Source organism: Lathyrus oleraceus, chromosome 6 (genome assembly GCF_024323335.1).
Source record: "Lathyrus oleraceus cultivar Zhongwan6 chromosome 6, CAAS_Psat_ZW6_1.0, whole genome shotgun sequence".
NCBI lineage: Eukaryota > Viridiplantae > Streptophyta > Magnoliopsida > Fabales > Fabaceae > Lathyrus > Lathyrus oleraceus.
The window spans coordinates 353882294-353909838 of record NC_066584.1 but is presented as its reverse complement, the minus strand read 5'-3'; the positions used below and the strand labels follow the sequence as shown (position 1 = coordinate 353909838).

The 27545-nt window shown below is 36.5% G+C and overlaps 1 protein-coding gene across 1 annotated transcript; it reads left to right on the top strand.

The window, feature by feature from the left end:
- The first annotated feature begins 1207 nt into the window (after positions 1-1207).
- Positions 1208-5297, top strand: LOC127095603 (uncharacterized). The gene is made up of 6 exons (XM_051034273.1): positions 1208-1295; positions 1514-1567; positions 1646-1741; positions 1914-2785; positions 2881-3064; positions 3175-5297. The coding sequence occupies exons 1-6, from the start codon at positions 1208-1210 to the stop codon at positions 5295-5297; spliced, it is 3417 nt and encodes a 1138-aa protein (XP_050890230.1).
- Positions 5298-27545: the final 22248 nt, after the last annotated feature.

Here is a 27545-nt window from a genome sequence, read left to right as displayed (position 1 = left end):
TTGAAATTGTGTGGTGTTCTTATAAAAACCCTCAAAGTTTAATGCAGAAACATGAAAAAGATGCATGACTCAATTGAAGTTACTGAAATAATTTAAAGTTTCTGGAAAAGTAACCAAAAGAGATAAAAAAAAATTAAAAATGTAAGGGAATAGAAAGTGTTAGAGAGAAGAAAAGTATCACTACAGTGAGCTGGATTAGAAAGGAAAAGGAAAGCACATAGAGATGCAAGAAGTGGGAGATTAGGATTGAAGCAAGTCATGGTAAGTAGTTGTGTTCTAAAGGATAAAGATGTTTTGAAGAATTGATAAACTAAACTTGAGAAAAGTGTAAATTTTGAAGAGATGAAGTAAAAATGGAGCCTAGGTAGTAACAGGTATAAATGCTTCTTTCACACGTGGCTGACATGCAAGTAATAACTTAAACTCATTTACAAGTATAAGTGCATATTTTGTAGACACATGAACAATATAATGTGACTAGAATCTGTTGCATCCATTGATCATTTAAGATACATATAGAAACACCCCACACCACTAACAAAAATAAGAAAGGATAAGTAACAAAATACAAACGAATATAACTTCAAAATATTTGTATAATCAACTTTGTGATATGCTCTTTCATATTTGTTTTGCATTGCATTTTGACTTTGTTCTCTCTTATAGAATACAATTTTTTTAATTTTAATTTTAAGGTAAATTATTTATCAAGTTAAATTAGTATATAGTATGAAAATAATTACCAAGTACATAATTTTTTTAATTATATTGTGTTATTTATTTAAAAAGAACTAAAGATAAATTATGCCATCTATATATAGGTATAGGTAACTTATAACATGCATAGTTAATTTTATTTAGTCTATAATATGTAATGATTGAAGAAGAAAATTTATATCAAATCATCTTTTGATGATATATCAGTTTTCGATCAATTGTTTTTGTAGAGGATTCGGTATAGTTTCCAGTTGACAATTACATTAATAAAATGGAAAATAATACCCGTCAAATATCAAGTCAACAACAGAGGTCAAGAAGGTCCGAAAATGAAAGGAAGAGGAGACAAAATATGAGCAACGAGCAGAGAGAAAACAATTTGTCGAGACGACGTGAAAATTATAGGCGGCGAAAAGAGCAAGAGAAACAAGCTCAAACATCTCTCCCTATAAACAGTCAGTCGAGAGTTCCATTTTAAAATTTTACAAATATGACTTTTCCAATATCACACTTTCAAGGAACTCATGACAGTGAAGCCGGCCCAAGTAGAATTACACTTGTTAATGATGTTGCACTTGGTTGGTGATTATCAATATATATATATATATATATATATATATATATATATATATATATATATATATATATATATATATATATATATATATATATATATATATATATATATATATATATATATATATATATATATATATATATATATATATATTATATATTACATTTCATAATTTTGTTCGCTTTTGTCATATCTTATTTTATGTATTTAAACCCGCAGATCGTAATTGCACATCACCTAATCAACGAAACAACACGAGTCAATCCGATACAGGTATAAGTGATATAGTTCTAAGTATGCGAGTATTAATTTTTACAAATGTATATATATTAATTACTATTTTTGTATCAGATGATATGGATGTTGATGAAGCTTTGGAGGATGCAGTAATATCATATGTTAACATGGATGTCAGAGAAAATGGTGCATTATCACATCGTCCTCAAGGTATGTTCGTAAAAATTTTGCTTCAAATAAATGTAGCCTTTGCTCATGTGACGTAAAATTTAAAATCATGCAATATTAAAATATAATAATTGAGGCATCTTGCATATATTTTTTATTTGTATTTTAGATTTTAGTTAATATTTAGTAATCAATATCAAACTCCTGCCTGTAGAATCAGAACATGCTTTTCGAGCAAAGCACAATATTGCTCGAAATTTCAAAAATAATATGATGATGGAAAAATCTCGGTTGCCTCATCCATTTACCTGTAGACACTGCAATGTAAGATTGTTTCATCATGAATCACGTGACACGTGTTGTAATGGTGGAAAGGTATCATTCTCACGAGTTGATGCTCCTATAGAATTGCAACAATTATTTTTGGATGGTTCAGCTGAAGGAAAACATTTTAGGCAACATATTCGAAGTTATAACCATGTGCTTTCATTCACTTCAATTGGTGTTCATGTTGATGAGAATATTCTTGCATCTGGTCGTGGTATATACACATTTCGTGCTCAAGGTGCTTTTTACCATAACATAGGAGGTTTCTATCCAAATGAGGGTGTCAAGCCGCATTTCTTACAACTATACATCTACGACACCGATAATGAGCTACATATTTGCATGCAGGAAAATCCACAATTGCACCAAAATGTAGTTCACAAATTACAGAAAACGCTCTATCAGTTTAATCCTTTTGTAATTAGGTTCAAGCAACTTTCAATACTTCCAAATATCAGTGAATGTAGCCTCATACTTAAGGAGCGTCCAAGTAATCACCATCAATACAATCTTCCAACTGATGAACAAGTTGCGGCAATTATTGTTGGATGTGATGCAGATTCTATGGATTATGGAAGGGATATTAATGTCATTCATTGTGATGGAAATCTCAAGAAAGTTCAAGAGACAAAGGGATATTATGATCCTTTGCAATACCATGTATTGTTTCCATTTGTGACGCATGGTTGGGACATCAACACAACAAATTGCAATGGACGAAGAGTGTCATGTCGAGCATATTACAGTTACATGCTTCAGGTAAATTTGGATTAATTTTAGTAGATAATCCACTTAGCTAAGTGTTGTTTAAAAAACTTTACATTTAACACCAACATTTTTTCAATCAACTGTAGATTCGCCCAAATGATCAATCAATGTTATTAAATGTGGGTCGACTGTTGCAACAATATGTTGTAGACAATTATGTCAAAATTGAATCAGGGAGATTAAGGTGGATTAAAGAGCACCAAAGTGATATACGTTCTGAATTATACCAAGGTTTACATGATGCTTTGCATGTTGGTGAAACTAATGCAGGTACAAATTCATATAGCATAAATATACAGTTTTAGATTAATAATTAGTTGTACTTCTAATGCTAATAATTCATATATTCTAATACTAATGCATTTCATGAATCATCGTAGAGAACATTGGAAAAAGAACAATATTGCCATCATCATTTATTGGCGGTCGTCAAGACATGACACAACGTTGTGAAGATGGTATGGCTATTGTTCTTAATGGCGGTAAACCAGATATTTTTCTAACAATGACATGCAATCCTTCTTGGAGTGAGATGACATCAGAACTTTTGCCTTTTCAAACACCACAAGATCCTCTAGATTTGCTAACAAGAATATTTCGTTCGAAATTTGAGAAATTGAAGGATGATGTTATTAATAAAGGAGTCTTGGGTAAAGTTAAAAGCTACATGTATGTCACTGAATTTCAAAAGCGAGGACTGCCGCATGTGCATATGTTGTTGGTCTTAGAAAGTAACGATAAGTTGCGTGACCCAAAAGATTATGATAGTATGGTAAGAGCAGAAATACCTAAATTAGAATGTGAACCACAGTTGCATGAAGCTGTTGTAAGACATATGATCCACGGACCTTGCAGCATAATCAACCGAAAGTCTCCATGTATGAAAGACGGACATTGTAAAAAAAGGTATCCCAAACAATTCTTGGATGAAACACATCAAGGCACTGACTCATATCTCGAGTATAGGAGAAGGTTTGATGAGTCTGTGTCGTTAGGTAAAGATAGGTTTGTCGATAATAGATGGGTGGTTCCTTATAACCCTTGGTTACTGTTAAAGTATGACTGTCACATCAATGTAGAGATTTGCAATAGCATTAAAAGTATCAAGTATCTATACAAATATGTGTACAAGGGCCCTGATCGTGTGGCTATGGAGGTTCATAAAGGATCATACATGGATGAAGTTCAACAATATGTTGATGCAAGATGGATTTGTGCTCCCGAGGCATTATGGAAAATATTTCGATTCACTCTTTACCGATTATATCCTTCGGTTGAAAGATTGCATGTCCACTTGCCGAACCGCCATCAAGTGCGCTTTTATGATCATCAGCAAATTGCAGATGTGTTAAATAATGAACACAACTCCAAAATAATGCTCACACAATTCTTTGCATTGAATCTACGAGATCCACAAGCAAGAAAGTATCTGTATAGAGAGATTCCAGAGCATTATTGTTGGAACAAGCGGGATATGGAATGGCATCATAGGCGATCAACAAGAAAAGTTATCGGGAGAATCTATATGGTATCACCTTCGGAGGGAGATAAGTTTTACTTGCGACTGTTGTTATCTCATGTCACAGGTCCAACCAGTTGGGAATATCTTCTTAAAAATAATGGCATGACTTTCAGTACATTCAAAAAATCAGCCGAGGATAGGGGATTTCTAGAGACTGATCATAGTATTCGTGATTGTTTGGTTGAGGCTACGAGTCTCCGAATGCCATATGCTTTACGAAGGTTATTTGTGATGATTTTAATATTTTGTGAACCTACTGATGTTAAAGGCCTTTGGAATGAGTTGTTTACACATATGGTAAAGGATTATCAAACACCTAACAATGTTGTGGAATCAGACTTAACTAATATGTTGTTGAAGGACTTGAATGAACTCTTAAACCTGCACGGTAAAAAGATTGAAGATTATGACCTCCCATCTTTACCCCCTAATATAATAGACAGGGGTGCAGTTCCAAGTATCATACAAGAGGAGTTAGCGATCGATATCCCCAATGAAGATATTGAATTTGTTGCTAAGTTAAATAATGATCAAATGATTGCATTCAACACCATTATGAATGTAATTGTTCAAAAACACAGTGGGGTATTTTTTGTTGATGGTCCAGGAGGAACAGGTAAAACATTCCTTTATAGAACATTAATGGCAAGTTTAAGAAGTAGAGGAGAAATTATCTTAGCAACTGCATCATCTGGTATAGCTGCAACATTGTTACCCGGTGGTAAGACTGCACACTCTCGATTTAAGATACCTATTGATATTCAACCGAGTTCCATTTATGGTATTCAAAAGCAAAAGGATCTTGCAAATCTCATTAGAGTTGCTGCCGCAATAATTTGGGATGAAGCACCAATGACAAACAAAAATTGTTTGGAAGCCTTAGATCGATCATTACAAGACATTTGTAGCAACAATGCTCCATTTGGTGGAAAAGTTTTGATCATGGGGGGGGGGATTTTCGTCAAGTTCTTCCTGTTGTAAGAAAAGGTATTAAGGCACAAATGATTTCAGCATGTATTGTTCATTCTCATTTATGGAATCATACCAAGATTTTGCATTTGCGTCAAAATATGCGATCATTGCATGATCAAGAGTTTGCAGAATTTCTTATTTGCATTGGTGATGGTGTTGAACCTACCAAACCAGATGACATAGTGAGGTTACCTTTAGATATTGCAATCCCATGGGAAGGTGAACATTCCACACAAGTACTTATCCAACATATTTTTCCTAATTTAGAATTGCATGGTTGGGATGCCCCATATATGGTACAAAGAGCTATTTTGACACCAACAAATAATGATGTCCAGAAATTAAATGATATGATTATCGATGAGTTTCCAGGAGAAGAGCATAATTTGTTATCGTTTGACGAGGTTGAAGGAGATAATCATAATTTATACCAGCAAGAATTCTTAAACTCAATTGCACAAGGTAGTTTGCCACCACATATTCTAAAGATAAAAAAGGCTGCACCATTGATGTTGTTACGAAATCTAGATCCTATATATGGATTGTGTAGTGAGACCTGGTTATTATGTCGTGGTTTATTTATGAATATGTTGGATGTGGAAATCTTGACAGGAAGCAACGCAGGAAAACATGCTTTTTTGCCTAGAATTAAAATAAAAACATCTGCAAGTGATGGACTGCCTTTTGTCCTTAGTAGAAAGCAGTTTCCTGTGCAACTAAGTTTTGCAATTACAATAAATAAATCACAAGGACAAACCATTCCAAATGTTGGATTATATCTTCCACGACATGTTTTTAGTCATGGACAGTTATATGTGGCTTTATCCAGGGGTGTTTCATAGACTACAACAAGAGTTTTAACCAAGGAAGGAAAATTGAAAGGAGAAGATGGTGACTACACAAAAAATGTAGTCTACAAACAAATTCTTTTATTGCACCCGCAGGTATTTATTAAGTACATTGAAAAAATTGCTCACATGTTGATTCCCATTTTGGTTACACGACATACCAAGCTTATATTGTATTATTTATATCATAGATAGATAATAACTAAATATAATTTTCTTTTGCTTTAATATACAGACAAACTAGAACACTGTGAAATCTTTCAATTATGTAAGGAGTTGAGACGAAAGACTGTTGAAACTTGCTTCGACATGAAAGTAAGTTATACTTAATCATTTATTTTATGCTTTTATGTTAGATATAAATGGGGTGATAGTTATTCTCACTATTCTTATGTAATAAATTTTAGATAACAGAGTTTGAAGATAAATGGAACACATGGAAGGATGAACAAAGTATTTCATCCATCGGCAAACTCGACAATAAGGTGTATTTATCTTTTCCGTAATACGTAAAAAAAATCTTGCACTTTCATCACTCTTTCAGTAACATTTTTATCATCCTCGTTGAAACAGGTCAAACGTTTGAAAATTTACTCCATCGGTTGGAGCTCCACAGTGATAACAGATAAAACACAACTTTGGAAAATGGTGAAAAGAGAAATAATATCTCAAAGGATGGAGAGATTTTTATTTAATTCATTTAAGAATATATTTACTCTAGATTATTTTTGAATGCATGAATTTAACTGCTATTTGTGGTTTATGTAAATAAAACCATATATATTTACTAAGTCCATTGTTTTCCTTATTTACCAGAAATCCAGGTAATTCAGAAACAAGTCATAATTTTTGTTCTACCAAATCTAGACTAAAACAAAGTATCTCCATTCTCCAGGTATTATTTGTGTCGCAATAAACCATATTATATTCAAACGAGTCAAGTTTTCTGAATGTATTTCTTTTATAATATGACATTTCGTCATGTATTTGTAGTTTTTTAAATCTCAAGAGCGCGTTGATAAAGGGATGTACGAAGAATTGATTCGAATCTTTATAAGGTAAGCAAAAGCTATATTACACTACTTACTATTAATTTTACTATCTTTTTCTCTAAAAAAAATCTAATTTAAGAGTCTTACATTTTTTCTTTACTACGGAAAACAATTGCAGGGAAAAAGAAAATACTTCGAATAGAGATTTCATGTTCGGCATTCCTCTTAAAGAACGTCATTGATTACACAGTATCAATATTACTTTGCATGTTTCGATATAATTTTGAATATCTTTATTTACCATTTTCAAAATGTAATAATATTATTTTTAATGCGACCTACAGTAGAAACCTCATAAAAAGAAAAAGAAATATTTATTTTTCTCTGTTGTGCGCATTAAAAAAAGCGGGCAGACGGGCACGGGAGTGCCCGTCTGAATGCTAGTCCCAAATAATATGATAACACTTGCTTATTTTTTATTATATTTAGACGGTGATGCAGCGATCCTTATTTTTTTACACTATATTCAAGTCATACATCGTGTTACTTATAATGACCTAATTTTTCCATTATTATGTATTTGATCAATGCTGTATAGATGAAAAAAAAATTTACATTGATTATGGCCTGCCTAACAAAACTTTCTAATTTATCTGAACATGGAACCATAAAAATCACTAGCACCACTAAAAAGTCATATATATATATATATATATATATATATATATATATATATATATATATATATGATAAAATTGACTTGTGCCACACAAATAGATCCCTACAACAGTCTGATCCCATCTCAAGATGAAGAAGGTTACCACCAGTAACAACAACAACGACTGAGCTGTCATAGCAAAGATTCTAGCCAATTTGAAAATTGTGTGCCACCAGAATGAGCCACTACAAACGAGTGTTTATGACCTACAACAACAACACATAGATTTAGAGTTGATCAATTAAAAAGAGTCCATGGATCCCCAACCAATGGAAACTGAGGTTTGGGACGCTTCAATCCCTGACAATTGCAAATCACCATCCTTGGTGTCATTTGACGATAATAATGGTCCCCAAGAGCACTTAATCGTAATAAACACAGATGACTATAATTTGAGTGGATGACTCACTAAAGTGTAGGTTGATGATCGATATGTTGAAGCGGGTCGCCCTCAGTTGGTAAATGAGCCTCTAGAGGTTCTTAGTGTCGAGTTACTATGATCTATTAAGGAAGATGGTTCATCATTTCTCTGCCAACAAGCATAGAAAGGTTTCCATAATAAGTCTACTCAATGTCGGACAAGACTATTATGAGCCCTTGCATGATTATTTGGCGATATATAATTAAGAGAGCTTTAAGGTCTTCAATCTAAACCAAGATATATTCATCGGAGATTTTCTTAACGGCCTCAAGGTTGGGCACTTAAACAAGTCTTTGGTCCAGAAGTCGGCTGACTCGATATAAGAGATCATGGTGAGAGAGGGATGTTATATTTGAGAAAAATTGAAGTAATTCCGAAAAGATAAACTGAGATGCAAGATGGCATGGTGGCAGAAAATATAAAGCACATGGCCAACAAAGGAACCAGAACACAATAGTGGTTTGAGAGAAAGATGCATTCAAGCCCACTCGAATGCCATTAGAGCATTTAACCCATTTAACACAAGGAAATGGTAGATCCTCCAAGTCGTCTACCACTCCAAGTTCATTCCTAAACCCATTTCCCCAATGGGAGATGTGATGGGGAGCGATTCATAGAAATGGTGCAAGTATCACATGATAGGGATCACCATATAAATGATTGTCACCACCTGAATTTTTTTTGAAAATCTAACCTAGGAAGGCCACCTACAAAATAAACATGAATTCACTCATCTACACAATAAGTTCTATGATTGTAAACCCTATAGGTTTTACTCGTAGATGAGGTTTAAACAAGTATAGACTTCTTTTCTATGAAGGGCTAAACAAGTATAAATGGAGAAACTTAAGAGGTTTTGATGTCAAATAAACTTCTTCAGTTTAAACAACGACACTCTTGTTGCTTTCCCATTTGGCAAACATCACACAATTTATCTTTTGAAAAGTTTATTTTTGGAAGACCAACTACTAGATTTTTGGATGTTATCTTATTTAGCAAGTCAAAATGCACATGGTTTAAGCGTCTATTCCATAACCAAGATTCCTCATTCTTAGATACTAAACACTTAGTCCCGTGCATTGAGGCATCATCTAGATCAAACATATAGACATTTTCAATCCTAGAACCCTTAAACACAAGGTCATTACTATTATTATGCTCAATTATACAACTAAGAGTAATGAATAAAATTGAATACCCTTTGTTACATAGTTGGCTAATACTTAGAAAGTTATGTTTAATCCCTTTCACTAACATCACATTTTTAATGTTAATTATGGAGGGATTTCCCACAACACCTTCACCAAGAATTTTACTTTTTGTATTGTCTCCATAGGCGACGTGATCACTTTCCTTCTCATCGAACTTAATGAACATGGAAGCATCTTCTGTCATGTGTCTTGAACATCCGCTATCTAGAAACCACAATCTTTTTGCGGAAGTAAGATGTTCCTGTGACAAATCAATAAGGTAACTTAGATCTCCAACTAGAGGGTCCTTTAGGGTTAGTTGAGTTGCATTTAGGTATCCATGTCATTTTACCATTGATACCTGAATGTTCCTAACATGACAAAGAGGCCTAATGTGGCCCTTATTTCCACAATAATGGAAAATAGCTTTAGATGAAACACTCGTTCTATTTCTCCTAGTGACATGGGTTTTTTTTCTTAAAAACCTTCCCTCCAGAATTATATACCATTGAAGTTACACTTTTCTTTCGTGCCATCAAGCAAAAGTTAGCACACTCATCATCTGAACTCGAACAGGAATCAGAGAAGCAGATTTCCACCTCTTCTTCTCATGCGATGTAGGTTATATGACCTTTGGAATATTTTCCCTTCGTCTTATAGAAAGTCATGTCTTTGCTTTTATGATGTTTGGTGAGATTTGGACATGTAGTTCTATAGTGTCCCAATTTACCATATTCATAGCATGTGATCTCATCATCTTCTTTCTTGTGATCCTTAAATGGATGGGTATTTTTGAAATTCACTAGACCTTTATCTGTATGCTTGAGCTTGTTTCTCTTAAGATATCTATTATATCATCTGACAAATAAATCCATTTCTTCCTTTTTGGAAACTTCTTCGTCAGAATCGTCACTTTCTTCCCTTGACTTCTTCACTTTTGAAGATGAAGCTTTCAAAGAAAGATCTTGTTTCTCTTTTTTTTTCATTGTCTTTCTTTTTCGACTTTACTTCTCTATCGGTGAGTCATTTCAGATCATTCTCATGCTCGGGTAACTTCCCAAACAGTTTTGTAATATCCAAAGTACTAATATCATTTGCTTCGTTTATTGCAGTGGCTTCTGGTTGCCACTCCCTGCACATGGATCTCAATATTTTATTAGTACAATCTTTGTTGGAAAAGCTTTTACCTAAGTCTCGCAGTTTATTGATCAAATGGAGGAATCTAGTTTTCATGGAATCCAAAGATTCTCCAAGTTCCATAGAAAATAGTTTAAACTCCTCTATAAACATTTTGATTTTAGAATCCTTAACATCCTCTGTTCCCTCATAGAGAGTTTGGAGAGCATCCCACATACCTTTAGCACTCGTATAATGTGAAATTGAATAGAACACTTTAGCACTTAGCGCTGAAATGATTATGTTACTTGCTTTCAAATCATATTTAGCCTTTTTGGTTTCACCATCAGTCCAATCTTTTGGATGTTTAACAACGTCATTATCGCTTTGGGACTATATGGTCCCTCGGTGATGGCACACCACAATTTTTTGTCAATCGATAACAAGTGTACATACATCATCGATTTCTAATATGTATAATTTTTGCCTTTGAAAACTAGTGCTCTATTATACGCTCCCTTAGGATCGTTATCTTCCAACATATTCACTAACTTTTGGATGTTGATTAGACACAGTCAAAATACCAACTCTTGATTCCAATTGTTTGGTGTGAATATGGAAGTAGAAAAATGTTCTAGAGGGGGGGGGGGGGGTGAATAGACCCAAATTAAAAAACACAACCTCCATTTTCCAAAATCATAGTGTTTTCAAAAATGAGTTATGAGCGGAAGGTTTGAAGCCAAAATGAAAATTATACAATTGATTATGATCAAGCTAATACAGTTCGTTTCACAAATATCCAAGATTATAAATAATGAAATGTTTGGTATTGGATTGATTCAATCTGTGTAGTCATAAGAAGTGTACACAATTGATTCAATATTTAGATTTATCAATCACAATACTAGATTGACTAGTAGTCCAATTCCAACAAACCTAAGATTTATGTAGTTAATCGCCATAAAGAAAAAATAAATATAATACAAAGGAATTGAAAAACCTAGCAATCAATCACTACAAATATAAATGACAGAGTAGACTTAGAGAGATGACACAGAGATTTATAGTGCTTCGACGTTCGTCCTTGCTTGGCCTACTATCATACCCTCAAATTTACCCTACCTCCATATTGTAGCACCTCAAATTTGCACCTCCCATTTGTATATACTTTTCATTTTAGGTCATTAGCATTGCATTGTCATTGCATAGTCCATCATGTCATCAGCCAAGACTGGTTAGAAGATTCAACTATGCAAGGCAACAAGTGCACTGTCCATGAGAACAAAGCCCTAGGGTTGGTGCAATGAGTTCATGTGACCTAAGGATCATTTTGAAGATGATTGGTCAAGAATTGAAGGCTCAAAAACTCATCAGTCCATGAGCAAATCATTTGAGGCCCACAAAAGTCAACAGAAGTCAACTGTCAGTTTAACTATGGATTTGGAGGTGGGAAATGGTTAGAGATGCCTCATTCATGTGTAAACAAGTCTCATTTGACATTTCAAACATCAACATTGAAGGATTTGAAGTCAGATCAAGACTTTCCAAAAATAGCAAGTGACCTGTAATTTGAACTTTCCAAAAATGGAAAGGTTTTGGACCAACTTCAACTCAAGATTAGATTATCAATAAAGCTTCAAATGAAATTATGTCCAACATGAAAGTTGAGGGATCTTTCTCTCCCATTTCCAAAAAGTCCAAGATCATGAATTTCTCATGTGTGGTTGAGGAGATATGGTTCAATCATGGCAAAGTGTGGTTTAGACTTCAAATGAGCATAACTTTCAAACCAAAAGGCCAATTTGAGTGGTTCTTTTTGCATATTGATCCTTATAACATGTATTTTCCAAGCATGGCATCACTTGGAATAAAATCTCATTTGCATGGCATTGGTTCAATCATGAAGATTTTTGTGAAGAATAGCATAAACTCATTTTGGTGTAACATGAGCATACCAAATCATTTCCAAAGTGTGCATGGCATGTTTTTAAGTCATTTTGAGCCAAGCACATGCACTGTTCACGTGCATGAAGGTGCATGGAGTGGAAAATTGATTTTTTGCATTCACACCACAAAGTCCTTAAACTCATTTGCATTTTGCTTAAGCCTTCCCTAAACATGATTAGCATTGACTATAAAGCCTTAAACCATAACTGTTTTTCAGGGGGACCAATTCTAGATCTAGATTTTCACAAATTCTCAAAATTCTCTCTCACTTTTTTCTCCAAAATTCTGCAAACACAAGCATTTTCCATGGATCATTTCATGATCCTGAGCTATAATTGAGCACATTTGCACGTGGAAACAGGGGAAATCGTGCCTGTTTTGTTCATGTTCAAGGTGTGAAGCTTCCATGGCAAGTGGAGATTGAGCAAGATTCGTGTACATTCAAGCCTCCATTTCATCATCCTTTACTACAAGAAGCATATTGGAGAAGAATTGGAACATCAAAGGCCTTGGAAACACGTGATTTCAATTGCTGCTCATCAAGAGGTAGGTTTTTTGACCTCTTTAATTCTCCAAATTGTTGTGCCTATTGTATAGTTCATAGATTGGTGATGAATCTGAGCTTTGAATGGAGTGATTTGGTGCTATATACATGAAGATCCGTGCATTTGAAGTTTTGGTGTAGATTTTCATTTCCTTCGATCCATGCGTTTGATGTTGTTTCTTGATGAAATATTCATGGATTCTTGTTGTATGATGCATGATAAGTTGATTGATGTGCTCATTTTTCATTTCTAGAGCATTTGATTTTTCTGGAAAAATGTTGGATGAAGATCTTCATCGTGTTCATCATGTTCATACACATTGCCAGTTTTCCTGCGAAGTTTCTTGCAAAACGCATAGGATTACCTGCGAAATTTGCCACGAGTTCATGTTGTTTCCTGCGGATTTTCAAACACGTGCATGCGCGCCAACTTAGGGTTTGTAGGTCAAAACGATGTCGTTTTGAAGGCGCGCGCTTGGCATTTTAAAACTGGCCATGGCTCGAATCCTGCTGAGCGCATTTTCCACATTGCCTTGTGTTTTTCATCATTTCTTCATCATTTCATGTCTTGGCTTCACATTTCCATTTCAATTTTTCTCATCTTCAAAAAATCATATCTAATTGAAAACTTATCCAAAAATTATGAGGTTTTTTGCATCATGATCCTTATCTTGTCTAGTTTTTTTATGATCATTAAAATGCAAATTGTGCCTGGCCTGGAAATTATTTTGTCTAAGGAGTTTGAACATGTATGCTTGCTTGACCTTGCCTTGCCATATCATTTTTGAAATGCTCATCTTTGATCCAATGAGTTTGAAATTTTGTATGCTATAACTAGACTCATTGCTTAACATTTTGGTGTTGATTTGGTATTTTTACCATTTGTCATTGCTGTTTTATGAATGTGCTAAGTTGGTGTGACAATTTGTGTCACACCTTGTGATGTTCAATTCGAATGATGTGTTAGCCATGCCAAATGATCTCCAAGTGCCTTGATTTTTTGTATGATGCATTCTACAGATGTTGTGATTGCTCATGATTTTTGTTGGAATTACTTGAATCATTTCTGATTTAATTGAGATTTTTCATTCTGGTTGGTCACATTTGAGCTTTAAAATTTCCTTGAACTTCATTTGATCACAAAATGCTTGTTTCTTATCCAATGCTTCTGAATTTTTGCATACTATTTCTAGACATGTTGAGTGTTGTTTTGGCTTTGGTTTGAGGTTTTTACCAATTACCATTTTTGTTTTATGCCTATGCTAACTTGGTGTGACAATTTGTGTCACACATGGGCTTGTTGTGCTTGTCTTGACTCATGTTATGTGATTGCCATGCCTAATGATGTCCAATGCCTCTAATTTTTTGTGTGATGATCATGCTGTATGTCCTGTTTACTCATGAATTTTTCCAAGATTATTTGAATCATTTTTGATTTAATGTGCATTTATTTCTTCTAATGTCACAATGTGGTTACAATTTGCATACCTTGCCATGTTTGGTTCATGAAATGCTTTTGGTTAATGATATTGACATGGGACCTTTTGAGTTGTGTTCTTGATTGGATAAGGATGATTCATGTTAAATTTCATGTTCTGTTTTGAATGTTTGACCCTCTCTTGACCTGTAGCGGTGTATTCGTCGCTATATGATTTATTGATTAAACCATAAGCAAAGCATACAATGAATTCGAGTCGCCACCGCACTTTTATTTATCCAAAGGACTGGCTAAAAAGCGAACAAAAGCCTAAGAAGTTTTACGCATAGAAAACTAATGAAAAGATCAGAGAATCTGGGTAAGGGGTAAATTACGCAATGGGAAGGTGTTAGGCACCCATCACGTCCTAGGTACTCCTAGGGAGCCCTTTTCACACTTGTTGTATAAAATTGTTATTTGTTATGAAATATTCATTGTGCAAACATGATTGGGATGATGAGAAAAGAATATACAATTTTTATTGTTTTTGTGTTCGAACGGATGAACCCGTTGCCTACGTACCTTCCATCAAAGGTAAGGATCAAAACGCCGTAGTTCGGCTAAAAGATTTCCAAAAGTTAGTGAATTCAATTTTAAACACAAGCCCTAAGGTCTTACGTTATCCACGGGAGAAAACTCAACCTTATACAATCAACAAGTCCACCATGTGAGAAAAGCTTCAACTTGCTAGTGAGGGGTTAACCCTATAATAAGCAAGGAAGACTTACAATTCAATCAACTAAGGACAAATAGGCGAGATTAACATCAACCAACTAGGATAAATCAAACCTATGGCTAATGTATGTAAACTTAACAAGAATGGACAAAGCCACAAAACAATTGAATGGGTGAAGTTAATTGATTATGATTATTCACAAAGGGAGGGTCAAAGTATGATTAAGATTGATTCAAAAGAAGTATTATGAAAATGGAGTTTGAAAAAGTCAAGGACTTGGGGTCCAGGTTTTTTAATTTAAAAGCATGAAGATGTTTGCACAATATTTATCTCAAGTTTTAAAAGCAACATGTGAAAAGGTTTAGGACAAAATGGATGAATGGATGAAGATGGAGTGTAAAACTTCCTAGAAAGTTCACCTCTTGAGATCATATAGAAGATGATTCAAGTGTGTCTTTTGGAATAGGCAATGAGCAAAACAAGCAAAGCAAAAGAGGAAAGTCAACAAAAGCGGATACCGGATGCCAATCACTGGACTTATACCAATCTCCTAAAACGAAACTGGATATCAGAGGCCACTCTATGGACTTATACCAATCTCCTCAACAAAGAAATAAAAAGTGGATACCGGATGCCAATCTATCTGGGCTTATACCAATCTCCAACAAAAAACAAAGCAAACATTTGGATGTCAGATGCCAATCTATCTGGGCTTACTCTAACCTCCAACATATGATCATAGGAAAACAAATGCCAAATTACACGGACTTACAATTGTATCCTCACATACAACAAACAAATGCATCAAGCAAAGAGAAGATGAGTGGCCAATGAAATGGTCTTATACTCACTTCCATATCATAGGAACAATGGCCAATGAATGGTCTTACAATTGTCCTCAATGGGTAAATAACAAAGATATGTCACAAAGACAAATGAAATGATCATGCACTAATGAGCAATTAATGATGATAAATGCACAAAGCATGCAAGCAGACATATGCATATGAAATAAGCAATCAATCAAATGAAGTCATTCAGCACACACTATAACCAAACAATTAGGCTCATACAAAGGGTGGGCATTGAAGCCAACTGGAATAGGGTTAATGGTGCTCTTAACCTTGACATTGAGAGCCAAGGTGAAGCAGATGAAAGGATATGAGGGTTGTGCCTCATGCTCTTATCCCTGGTCAGGGAGAGCTTTGAATATCAGAAGGTGTGGGAGTTCAGAAAGATGGAACTCTCTCCACAAGTTAGACTCGATAGATCTTGGGTTTTTACTCACTATGCATCAACACATGTGGTGTGAGCAAGGTGAGTGACTCACAGAATAGTAGGAGATAGGTTACATATCTCTTGGATTCTACCAATTGCCTTATTTAAAGGACTTTTCCTGCTTGGGACAAAAGTAAACAAACACAAACATCGCCTCTTAAGGAGGACTTCAGACAGTTGCTTGGCCAAGTAACAGGCCAGGTCTTCCAGACTACATGAAGGAAAAGGATTCTACCTCAATGCAAATGCTATCAAGCAAAGTAATGCAAGTTCTCAAAGAACTAATAGCAACTAATGGTACCTGAAATCAATCAAGTAAAATCAGTATACAACTCAAATTCAAAACCAATATAAGATAAGGACCAACAGAATCAGTCAAATGTGCAATGCACAAAGCTCAAAGCATATGAGCTAAACATCCTACAAAACAAACAAGTTAGTTCATGATAATCAATCAAACTCAATTAACTTGCATAAGTCTCCTTAAGGCATTTGCTTCTTAACCTGAAAAGCAAACTTAAACATGAGAAACAAGACCACTAGGACAAGCCTAGGGTCAAAAAGAGATAAGAAATCCCAAAACAGCAAGTGAAAGCTATCCAAAATCAAGTTCAAACAATTAAGAAACAAACCCAAGTGGTTTCACATTCATATCATTCATCATTATCATTTTCACAAACAAATTAGGTCAAGGCATGTCATATAGAACCTCAAAGAAGTCAACAGAAAGACTCCACTCAAAACCAGTCACAAACATTTCAAAAAAATCTCAAATAATTCATGATCAAACATCATCCATAACATGATAAGCATACCAAATTTCAGCTCATTTGGATCAAGGGAAGTAGGTCAATGAAAATCAGAAAGTCAAAGCAAGTTCAAGCAAACTCAAACAAAGCATCAAAACATGCACCAACTTCAATTAATCATAAAACAGTGACAACACATGATAAATGAATGGGACTAAAACCATGACAAACTTTAAGATGTCTACAATTCACATGTCAAATTTCAAGTCCATCCAATTAAGCATTAGAATTTCACAAATCAAATACAAACATGTGTCACAAAAAGTCAACAAATGACCAGACAGGGGAGAAAATTCCAATCAAATAGGAAATTCCATCAATAATTCCATAAAAATCACATGTATTCTCAACATCCACAAGTACATTCATGCAAAAGTCCAGACCAATTTGAGTTCAATAAGCATGGTAATTAAAATCATGAAGTTGGACATGAATTGTGTGACACAAATTGTCACACCTCTATTCAAAAAATCATATCTCATCAACCAGCAATGATAAATTCACAAACTCTACACCAAAATCACCATGAACATGTCTAGTTTAAGCACAAAAAATTTCATAGGCATTGGATTAAGTATCATCATTTCACAAGCAAATTGGCATAGCATACACAAAATGGATACACATGAACAAACCCTAGCACATTTAAAAATCTACACGTGCAAAAAATCTGGAAAAATCACCATAATAAACTAGAGATCATGAGGAGCATTTCACAAAAAATCCCATCAAATTTGGATTAAAAATGAGTGACTTATGAATTTTTGAAGATTAGCACACAAAATGAAATAAATATTGAAAAAGAAAATGATTTAAATGAATAATAAAACCGGCTGTGGCATTTTTGTAAATATTGGACTCACTAAGTGAAACGCCGCGTTTCACTTAGTGAGGTGGCATGCAGCAATTCTTTTCATGGCAATGCAACAGTAACAAACATGCAAAACAAAAATTCCAAATGCCAAAACACGATTCTGGGTTTTACAGAAATTAGGGTTTGCCACTGTTCATCGTGTTCATCAATCGTGATGAACTTTTTTTTCAGATTTGGGAAACAAACACACCATTCAAATCAGCAAACCATGTACATCAATAATCTAACAATCATTTTCGCTAACTCATGCTAACAAAAGAGAAATAAGCAAAAACATATTTGACAAACACACTTTACTTTCATGTTTCTCTCTCAATAGTCAACCATTTTCCACGATTTAAGTTTCATTGCAATCAGCATGGAGAGATCTTTCTAAAGCATAGCATGATTTTAAAAGAATGGCTAGGTTCGAAATTTTACCTAGCTTGAAGAACAGTGATGATTTGGTGGTTCTTTGGTCGTGCAAAGTATAAACAGAAGTTTCTTGATGCTCCAGATGATGAATGGATGAGTATTGGAAGTTCAGTTGCCTTGCTTCTAGTTCCAAATTCGAGCTGCCATGGAAGAGAGCTCAATGCAACAGTGTGGATTCTTTGCCTACAGTGATGAAAAGGTACTTGATAAAGCTTCCAAAAGGATGGTGAATGATGAATCAATGGATAGTAGCACAAGTTCCTTTGAGATTTTCAGAAAAAAGTTCAGATGAAGAATCGAGTGTTTTGAGAGAAAATGAAGTTTTGATCTGTTTTGGCAAAGTGTGGCTAGGGTTTTTCCAAATCAGAAATGTCCAATATATACTCTGTTTAACATCCTTAAGTTTTGTTAGTGGAATGGTAAGCACAATTTGGTTAAATGAAGTGTTTTGGTATTTTGCTAACAACCACTCAAGTTGCATGGGGTGCATGTTAATGCACGAAAATGGGCTTTAACACATTCCAAATTTGATTTCTGAACATTGGCAAATGGTAAAAAGTGTAGGAAATGGTTAATTTGAAAGTCCACTTTTTCACCTCCCTCATTTTAAATTCAAGCCACTTGAAAAAGGTCATTTTGATTGGTTGATTTTTGGTGAATTGTGATGAAGGATTTGGATAGAGCACATCAAATATGACTTGTAGCAAAAAACCTCACTCAATTTGGCCAAATGGTTTGGAAGATATGCCACTTTGAAGTTCAAAAAATTTTGAGAATGATTTGATCATAACTTGCCAACCACACATGAGAAATGAGTGTTCTTGGACTTTTTGGAAATGGGAGAACAAGATATTCAACTTTCATGTTGGACAAAAATTCATTTGAAGCTTGTATGATGATGTAAATTTGAAGAGAAGAACTTTCCATTTTTGGCAAATTCCAATTACAGGTCAACTTTCTATTTTTTGGAAATTTGTTGTCTGACTTCAAATTCTTCACTGTGGATGTTTGACATGTTATATGAGGCTTATATGGACATGAATGAGGCCTCTCAAACCAATTCCCACCATCAAATCACTGATTAAATGCACAGTTGACCACAGTTGACTTCAGTTGACTTTGCTAGGGTTTTGGCTGACTGAACCATGTTCTGATGAATTCCAAGCCCCTAACACTTGATATCTTGATTCAAAATTATGTCACAACTCATATGAACTATTGATGAATGATCATGGTGCCCAAATTCTTCAATAATGGCCACCATCTATCTCAATGACTGACTTTGACTGATTTGACCTAATTGGCTTCATCTGCAAGTAACATGGTTAGATGACAATATTTTTGTACTTTTGGTTAATAGACAGATGAAAAGCAATGATACACAAATGCAATACATGCTTGGTGATCAAGAACCACACTCACAAGATAACCCACCCACTAGGAGGGAAGCAAAGGTGCACAAAGATCCTTGAGGCAATGATATGGTATGATATGATGCCATGAGGGATCTTAGGGACAAAATTGGGGTCTTACAGATGCCCCTATTTAAGGTCATTCTAGCCGGAGAAGTGAAGTTTAGAAATCTTCATCTCGACGCGGTAGAATAGGCTTAAATAACAGTAATGAGACAAATTTTGGTCCCTAAGAGACCTCATGATGCAAATGTATGTATGCAAAAGACACAAACTCTGTGGGGAATACAGTTCACACAGAAGAAAAGACGATCCATCGGAGTAATACACTCACCAGGAACAGAGACTCTAACAAGACTCTTGTTGGGGATATTAAAAGAAAAAGAATGCGTGAGCAGGACACGACTTCAAGTTGGGGAAAAACAAAACTGACACAGCGTGAACAAGACACGACTCTGATTAGGGTAATAACAGAAATCAGACTGGAGACCTAACTGGGGAGTGAAGGACTCACACTGGGGAAGAGAAAATTCCAAAAGGAAAACATCCATTGGAGAGACCCAAGCTGACTCCTGGGAAGAAGCAATAGGAAACTCCACTGAGGAAGGACCAAAGAATGAGATGTTACCGGTATAAGGGTAACAAACTCAGGAAGAATGAATATCTAAGACCGGTATAAGGGTGAGAGATATCAATCAACCAAACATCTGAGAAAGACCTGAAAAGGTACATAAACTCAGGAAAATCTGACTCCACAGGGGACCGAGGTCATAATAGGGAGTAGAAAGGAAGGAACACCAGGGATACCGAGGTATATAATAGGTGACCGACCAAAGCGTGAATTGGTATATATGCCAAAACACTCATCATCCGAAAGGAGGGCTTGAAAAAGCAAATCGACTTACAGGATGGACATTCGAATCCACAACGGGAAAACGAACCTTACTCAACTGGGGACACAAACCCAAAGAGTGCATGAGATATAATATCCATTACCGGCAGACCGTGGATAAGAAAACTCGCATGAGATATATTATCTATTACCGTCAGAACGTAGATAATAAACTCGCATGGTAAGAAACACCAGAGATACCGAAGCATATAATAGGTGATCTACCGAAAACGTGGATTGGTATATATGCCAAAACACTCATCATCCGAAACACAAACTGGTTAAAGGATGGATATTCGATTCTACAAAGAATACGAATCTTGCTCAGCTGGGGAAAATCAACAAAGGATTCCAACTAAAGAGCGTATGAGACACATTATTCATTACCGGCAGACCGTGAATAATATACTCGAAAGGAAAAGACACCAGAGATACCAAAGTATATAATAGGTGACTAACCAAAAAAAAGAGACAATCGATACCAAGCATCCGGGTAAACGAAAGACAACTCAAAGGGATAAATTGCAAGCATCCGGCAATTATCCAAAGAATATTCGATTCCGCAAAGGGAGTACGAAACTTACTCGACCAGGGAAACACAAAAGGCTTTGACTGAAGAGTGCATGAGATATGTTATTCATTACCGGCAGACCGTGAATAACATACTCGCATGGAAGATTATCCACAACTGGTTACGGGGTTAATAACGGATAAATCAACCGAAAAGAAAGGTATCGGGATACCAAACTAGGTATATAATGATGACCAATCAAAGGGAACAACAACATTACCAACACAAGGGTAAATGAAAGGAGACCCGCTGGGGATAAATTGCAAGCATCCGGCAATTATCCAACTGTACCACAAGGCACAAACTCCGGTGGGGAGAAACATCAACACTTGGGATTTACAACTACCAAATACGGGGTAGAAGACCACAAACTCAACTGGGGATAGAAATCACCACAGGGAGACACCAACTCTGTTAGGGATAAAACCACTACAACAGGAATCCACTTATAATCAGGACGAACCACAAAGGTTATCCTGTAAGGGGAAAAGAGATAGGACTTACAACTACCGAATACGGGGTAATAGCCATACTCTGGTGGGATAACCATGAATTAGGGTTTACATCTACCGAATACTGGGTAGAAGACCAACAACTCTGCGTGGGGATAGAACAAATCACAAATCCGCACGGGAAACCAAAAATAGGGCTCATAACAAACCACGAACTGCTGGAGAGCAGGAAAAATAGGATTTATAACTACCGATTGCTAGGTAGAAAATCAAAACTCTTGCCGCGGAATAAAGGTATATAATCACCAATTCCAACAAAAGGGCAAGGAAAAATAGGACTTACAACTACCGGTATAAGGGTAGAGGCCCGAAAAACTCCGCTGGGGAACAACCCACTGGGAAGCACAAGACAGTTGACAAACAGCCAATCCGGGAATAATCCGAAAAGACAGACTGAATCAAGACACGTCCTAATGAGAACGTAACTCAAATAGGAAAATCCATCCCAATATATATGTTGGGAGGAAACGGAAGAAACCGTCATCCACGAGGATATATCTCAGTGGGGAACTGCAGAAGGAAAGATAACAGACACTTTCTGCTTATGGTGCTGACTCTATATGGAGAGATTTAACACCCGACATCTGCTAGGGGAGATCTATTAGGGATCTGTATCCATAGCAGGAAACGACAAACGAAAGATATATGGCAAAAAATGCAACATGAATATCTGAATGTTTATGGATATGCATGAATATGCGTGATTTATGTTTGATGAATGCTGACAAAACAGGCATATCTAACACAAACAGGTCCAGGAATCAAACGCCCGGTATTATACTTCCAGGGAAAAACCAACTGGAAAGCCAATCTGCGGAGATCTACATGCTATAAAGCATAGATCTGCGGGTACTGCTGGGAAAGCAGAGGATTAGAGATATCAGGGAACACCAAATCTCTGAGTGATGGATCAGCAAACAACCCAACCAGGGTACAGAAAGTCACAACGGGCAAAACAGCCACCAAGACGAATCTGTTGGGGAACAAGAGAAAATCTCGAAGATCCGCAGGGGATCTCAGCATCAATTGAGGAACAAAGAGTTCTGCAACTCCAAACAACTCCGGGGAACAACCCTTTGAAGGAGAACAACATCATCCAAGTAGAATCCAACTGCATAAGCAACTCTACTGGGGAAAACTGCTGCTGGAGAAAACTGAGTCTTCAACAACACTCTGTTTGCAACTATGCTGGGGAACAACCCCATCACAAGATCTGAAGAAAGAAGATACTACCAAACCAGGAATATGAACCAAATGTCTTACCTGTTGGAGATCATGCCACCCTTGGGAGAGCACTGAGATATTCTTGAGTATCCTTTCAACCTTGTGAATATTCACTTTGTTTAAAACAACAATTTTTTTGAAAAATTTGATTGGTTTAAAAACAATGATATTTTACCAATTAAAACATGCAAAACATTTGTTGAATTGAAATAAATAAGAGTGCAAATAATTGGATAAAAAGCTCAAATTCATTTGATGGAATGGTAGCCTGCAAATGGCAAGACTCCATGGATTTGTACAAATTTGAAATCAGTGATATATATTGGAAGAGGGCTACATTGAACATAATGATCCTTTCTCTACCAATTTGAATCTCGATGTATTCGAAGCTTCAGTTTGACGACGAATCGAGAATCCTCTGACGAAATGACAGCTGGAACAGAAAGTCTTGTCAGGATGCAGTTACTTGCCAAATCCCTAATTTTTGCCTAGATTGCCCCAGGGTGAGGTACTCAATCTAGCGGGATGCAAATATTCCTTTTTCTTTTCAAGTCTCTAATTTTTGCCTGGATTACCCTTGCGGGTTCTCCACCGAGACGCTCATTTTTGCCTAAGCCGCCCTTTCGGGTTTTCAACTTAGCGAGCCATTCTGTTTTTCATTTGCATATACTTTTTTTTTAGGCAAAGTATTTCTTGACTGCATCTGAGTTCACAGGACAAGTGAAATCCTCCCCATCCATTGTTGTAAGCATCAAAGCTCCGCCTGAAAAGGCTCTCTTAACAACATATGGACCCTCGTAGTTTGGAGTCCACTTGCCCCTGGAATCGGGCGCGAAAGACAAGACTTTCTTGAGCACAAGGTCACCTTCTCGGAACACACGAGGCTTGACCTTCTTATCGAATGCTTTCTTCATTCTCTACTGATATAACTGACGATGACACATGGCAGTTAATCGCTTCTCTTCAATTAAACTCAATTGGTCATAACGACTCTGCATCCATTCAGCATCAGTCAACTTGGCTTCCATCAAGACTCTCATTGATGGGATCTCCACCTCTACTGGGAGAACAGCTTCCATGCCATAAACAAGAGAGAAAGGGGTTGCCCCTGTTGAAGTGCGTACAGACGTACGATATCCATGCAAAGCAAATGGCAGCATCTCATGCCAATCTTTGTACGTGACAGTCATCTTCTGGATAATCTTCTTGATATTCTTATTAGCAGCTTCAACAGCCCCATTCATCTTAGGTCTGTAGGGAGAGGAATTATGGTGTGCAATCTTGAATTCAGCGCACAACTCATCCATCATCTTGTTATTCAGATTAGATCCATTATCAGTAATGATCCTCTCTGGCACACCATAACGGCAAATCAGCTGGTTCTTGATAAACTTCACAACCACCTGCCTGGTTACATTCGCGTACGAAGCGGCTTCAACCCATTTGGTGAAGTAATCAATTGCTACGAGATAAACCGGTGTCCGTTGGACGCTTTCGGCTCAATCATGCCGATCATGTCGATTCCCCACATAGAGAAAGGCCATGGTGATGAAATCACATTCAGAAGTGTCGGAGGAATATGAATCTTATCCGCATAAATTTGACACTTGTGACATTTCTTCACATACTTGCAACAGTCAGACTCCATTGTCAGCCAATAGTAGCCTGCTCTCAACATCTTCTTAGCCATGGCATGTCCATTGGAATGAGTACCAAATGAACCCTCATGGACCTCAGTCATCAACAGGTTTGCTTCGTGTCTATCCACGCATCTGAGCAAAACCATATCAAAATTTCTCTTATACAGCACTTCACCACTGAGGTAGAAACTGCCTGACAACCTTCTCAAAGTTTTCCTATCTTTCACAGATGCCCCAGGCGGGTAGACCTGGTTCTGGAGGAAATTCTTGATATCAAAATACCAAGGCTTGTCATCTTTCACTTCTTCGATTGCAAATATGTGAGCTGGTCTGTCCAAGCGCATCACAGTAATATTGGGGACATCATTCCACCATCTGACCACAATCATGGAAGCAAGCGTAGCAAGAGCATCTGCCATCCGATTATCCTCTCGAGGAATGTGATAAAATTCAACTTCTGTGAAGAATGTTGAAATCCTCCTTGCATAATCTCTATATGGGATAAGACCAGGTTGATTCGTCTCCCATTCTCCCTTGATCTGATTAACAACCAGGGCCGAATCACCATACACATCAAGATACTTGATTCTCAAATCAATGCATTCTTCAAGTCCCATAATACAGGCTTCATACTCCGCCATATTATTCGTGCATTTGAAAGTTAGCCTTGCTGTAAACGGAATGTGTGAACCTTGAGGAGTAATGATCACTGCCCCAATTCCATTTCCATATTGATTAACAGCGCCATCAAACACCATCGTCCATCTGGAACCAGGTTCCGGACCTTCATCAAGTGTAGGCTCATCGCAATCTTTCATCTTCAAATACAGAATTTCCTCATCAGGGAAGTCATACTGAACAGACTGATGATCTTCGATCGGCTGGTGCGCTAAATGGTCAGCCAAGATACTACCTTTGATAGCTTTCTGAGCTCGATACTCAATATCATACTCAGACAACAACATCTGCCAACGGGCAATCCTCCCAGTTAAAGCAGGCTTCTCGAAGATATACTTAATCGGATCCATTCTGGATATCAACCAAGTTGTATGATTTATCATGTACTGGCGCAAACGCTTAGCAGCCCAAGCCAAAGCACAGCACGTCTTCTCAAGCATAGAGTACCGAGACTCACAATCAGTAAACTTCTTACTGAGGTAGTATATAGCAAATTCCTTCTTCCCTGATTCATCTTGTTGACCGAGTACACAACCCATCGAGTCTTCAAGAACTGTCAAATACATAATCAGAGGTCTTCCTTCCACAGGCGGAGACAATATCGGAGGTTCAGACAGATATTCTTTGATACTGTCGAAAGCTTTCTGGCAATCCTCGGTCCAATCATGAGACTGATCTTTCCGGAGGAGCTTGAATATCGGCGCACATGTGGCAGTCATGTGGGATATAAATCTGGAAATGTAATTCAAGCGGCCAAGAAAACCTCGGACTTGCTTCTCAGTTTTGGGTGCAGGCATCTCTTGTATTGCTTTGACCTTTGCAGGATCAACCTCAATACCTCTTTCACTTACCACAAAACCCAACAACTTGCCGGAACGGACTCCAAATGTACATTTGTTCGGATTCAGGCGAAGTTTAAACTTCCTCAAACGCTGAAAAAGCTTCAACAAATGCTCAATATGCTCAACTTCCGTTCGGGACTTAGCAATCATATCATCAACATAGACCTCTATCTCCTTGTGCATCATATCATGAAACAAGGTAGTCATAGCTCGTTGATACGTGGCTCCGGCGTTCTTCAAACCAAAGGGCATCACTCGATAACAGAATGTTCCCCAAGGTGTGATGAATGTTGTCTTCTCCATATCTTCGGGTGCCATCTTGATTTGATTATATCCGGAAAATCCGTCCATAAAAGAAAAGACTTTGAATTTAGCTGTATTGTCTACCAACATGTCAATGTGTGGTAGAGGAAAATCGTCTTTTGGGCTAGCTTTATTCAAATCTCTATAATCAACGCACATACGGACTTTTCCATCCTTCTTAGGAACAGGCACAATATTGGCCACCCACTGAGGATATGTAGAAGTCACCAGAAACCCCGCATCAATTTGCTTCTGAACTTCCTCTTTGATCTTCACTGCCATATCTGGATGAGTTCTTCTGAGCTTCTGCTTCACAGGCACGCACTCAGGCTTTAAAGGCAGGAAATGTTGCACAATATCTGTATCTAAACCCGGCATATCTTCATAGGACCAAGCAAAGATATCTGAATATTCTCGTAGCAAGCTGATCAAATCTTCCTTAACAGACCCTTCAAGAAGTGCCCCAATCTTCACCAGGCGAACACAATCCTCAGACCCCAAGTTGACTGTTTCCAAGTCTTCGAGATGCGGATGAATGATCTTCTCTTCGTGCTCAAGGAGACGGGTAATCTCATCAGGAATCCCCTCAACGTCATCTTCCTCTGCCTCAAATACAGGGAATTCAAAATTGGGAGATGGCGTTGGATCATTATGTTCAATGGGTTTTAGGATCAACCTGCATAATGATTTTGGTTAATGAAAAAATTTTAGCATTTAAACAAGCAAACCATTATGCAGATGAAAAGGATTGTTTTTTATTCTTGTTTTTTATGGGTTTTTTTGTGATCACTGATTTCATGCAAAAAAGCAAAAAGTGAAAACAAAAGGAAAAACAAATGTTTAACAATGCATTAATTGAATGAAAACATCATTGTATAT

Excerpts from the sequence above, each read along its gene's own strand:
- LOC127095603 (XM_051034273.1), top strand. The coding sequence starts at position 1,208 with ATGACTTTTCCAATATCACACTTTCAAGGAACTCATGACAGTGAAGCC. Across the intron at positions 1,296-1,513 it reads TGTTAATGATGTTGCACTTG|ATCGTAATTGCACATCACCT; the intron begins GTTGGTGATTAT and ends TTAAACCCGCAG. Across the intron at positions 2,786-2,880 it reads ATTACAGTTACATGCTTCAG|ATTCGCCCAAATGATCAATC; the intron begins GTAAATTTGGAT and ends AATCAACTGTAG.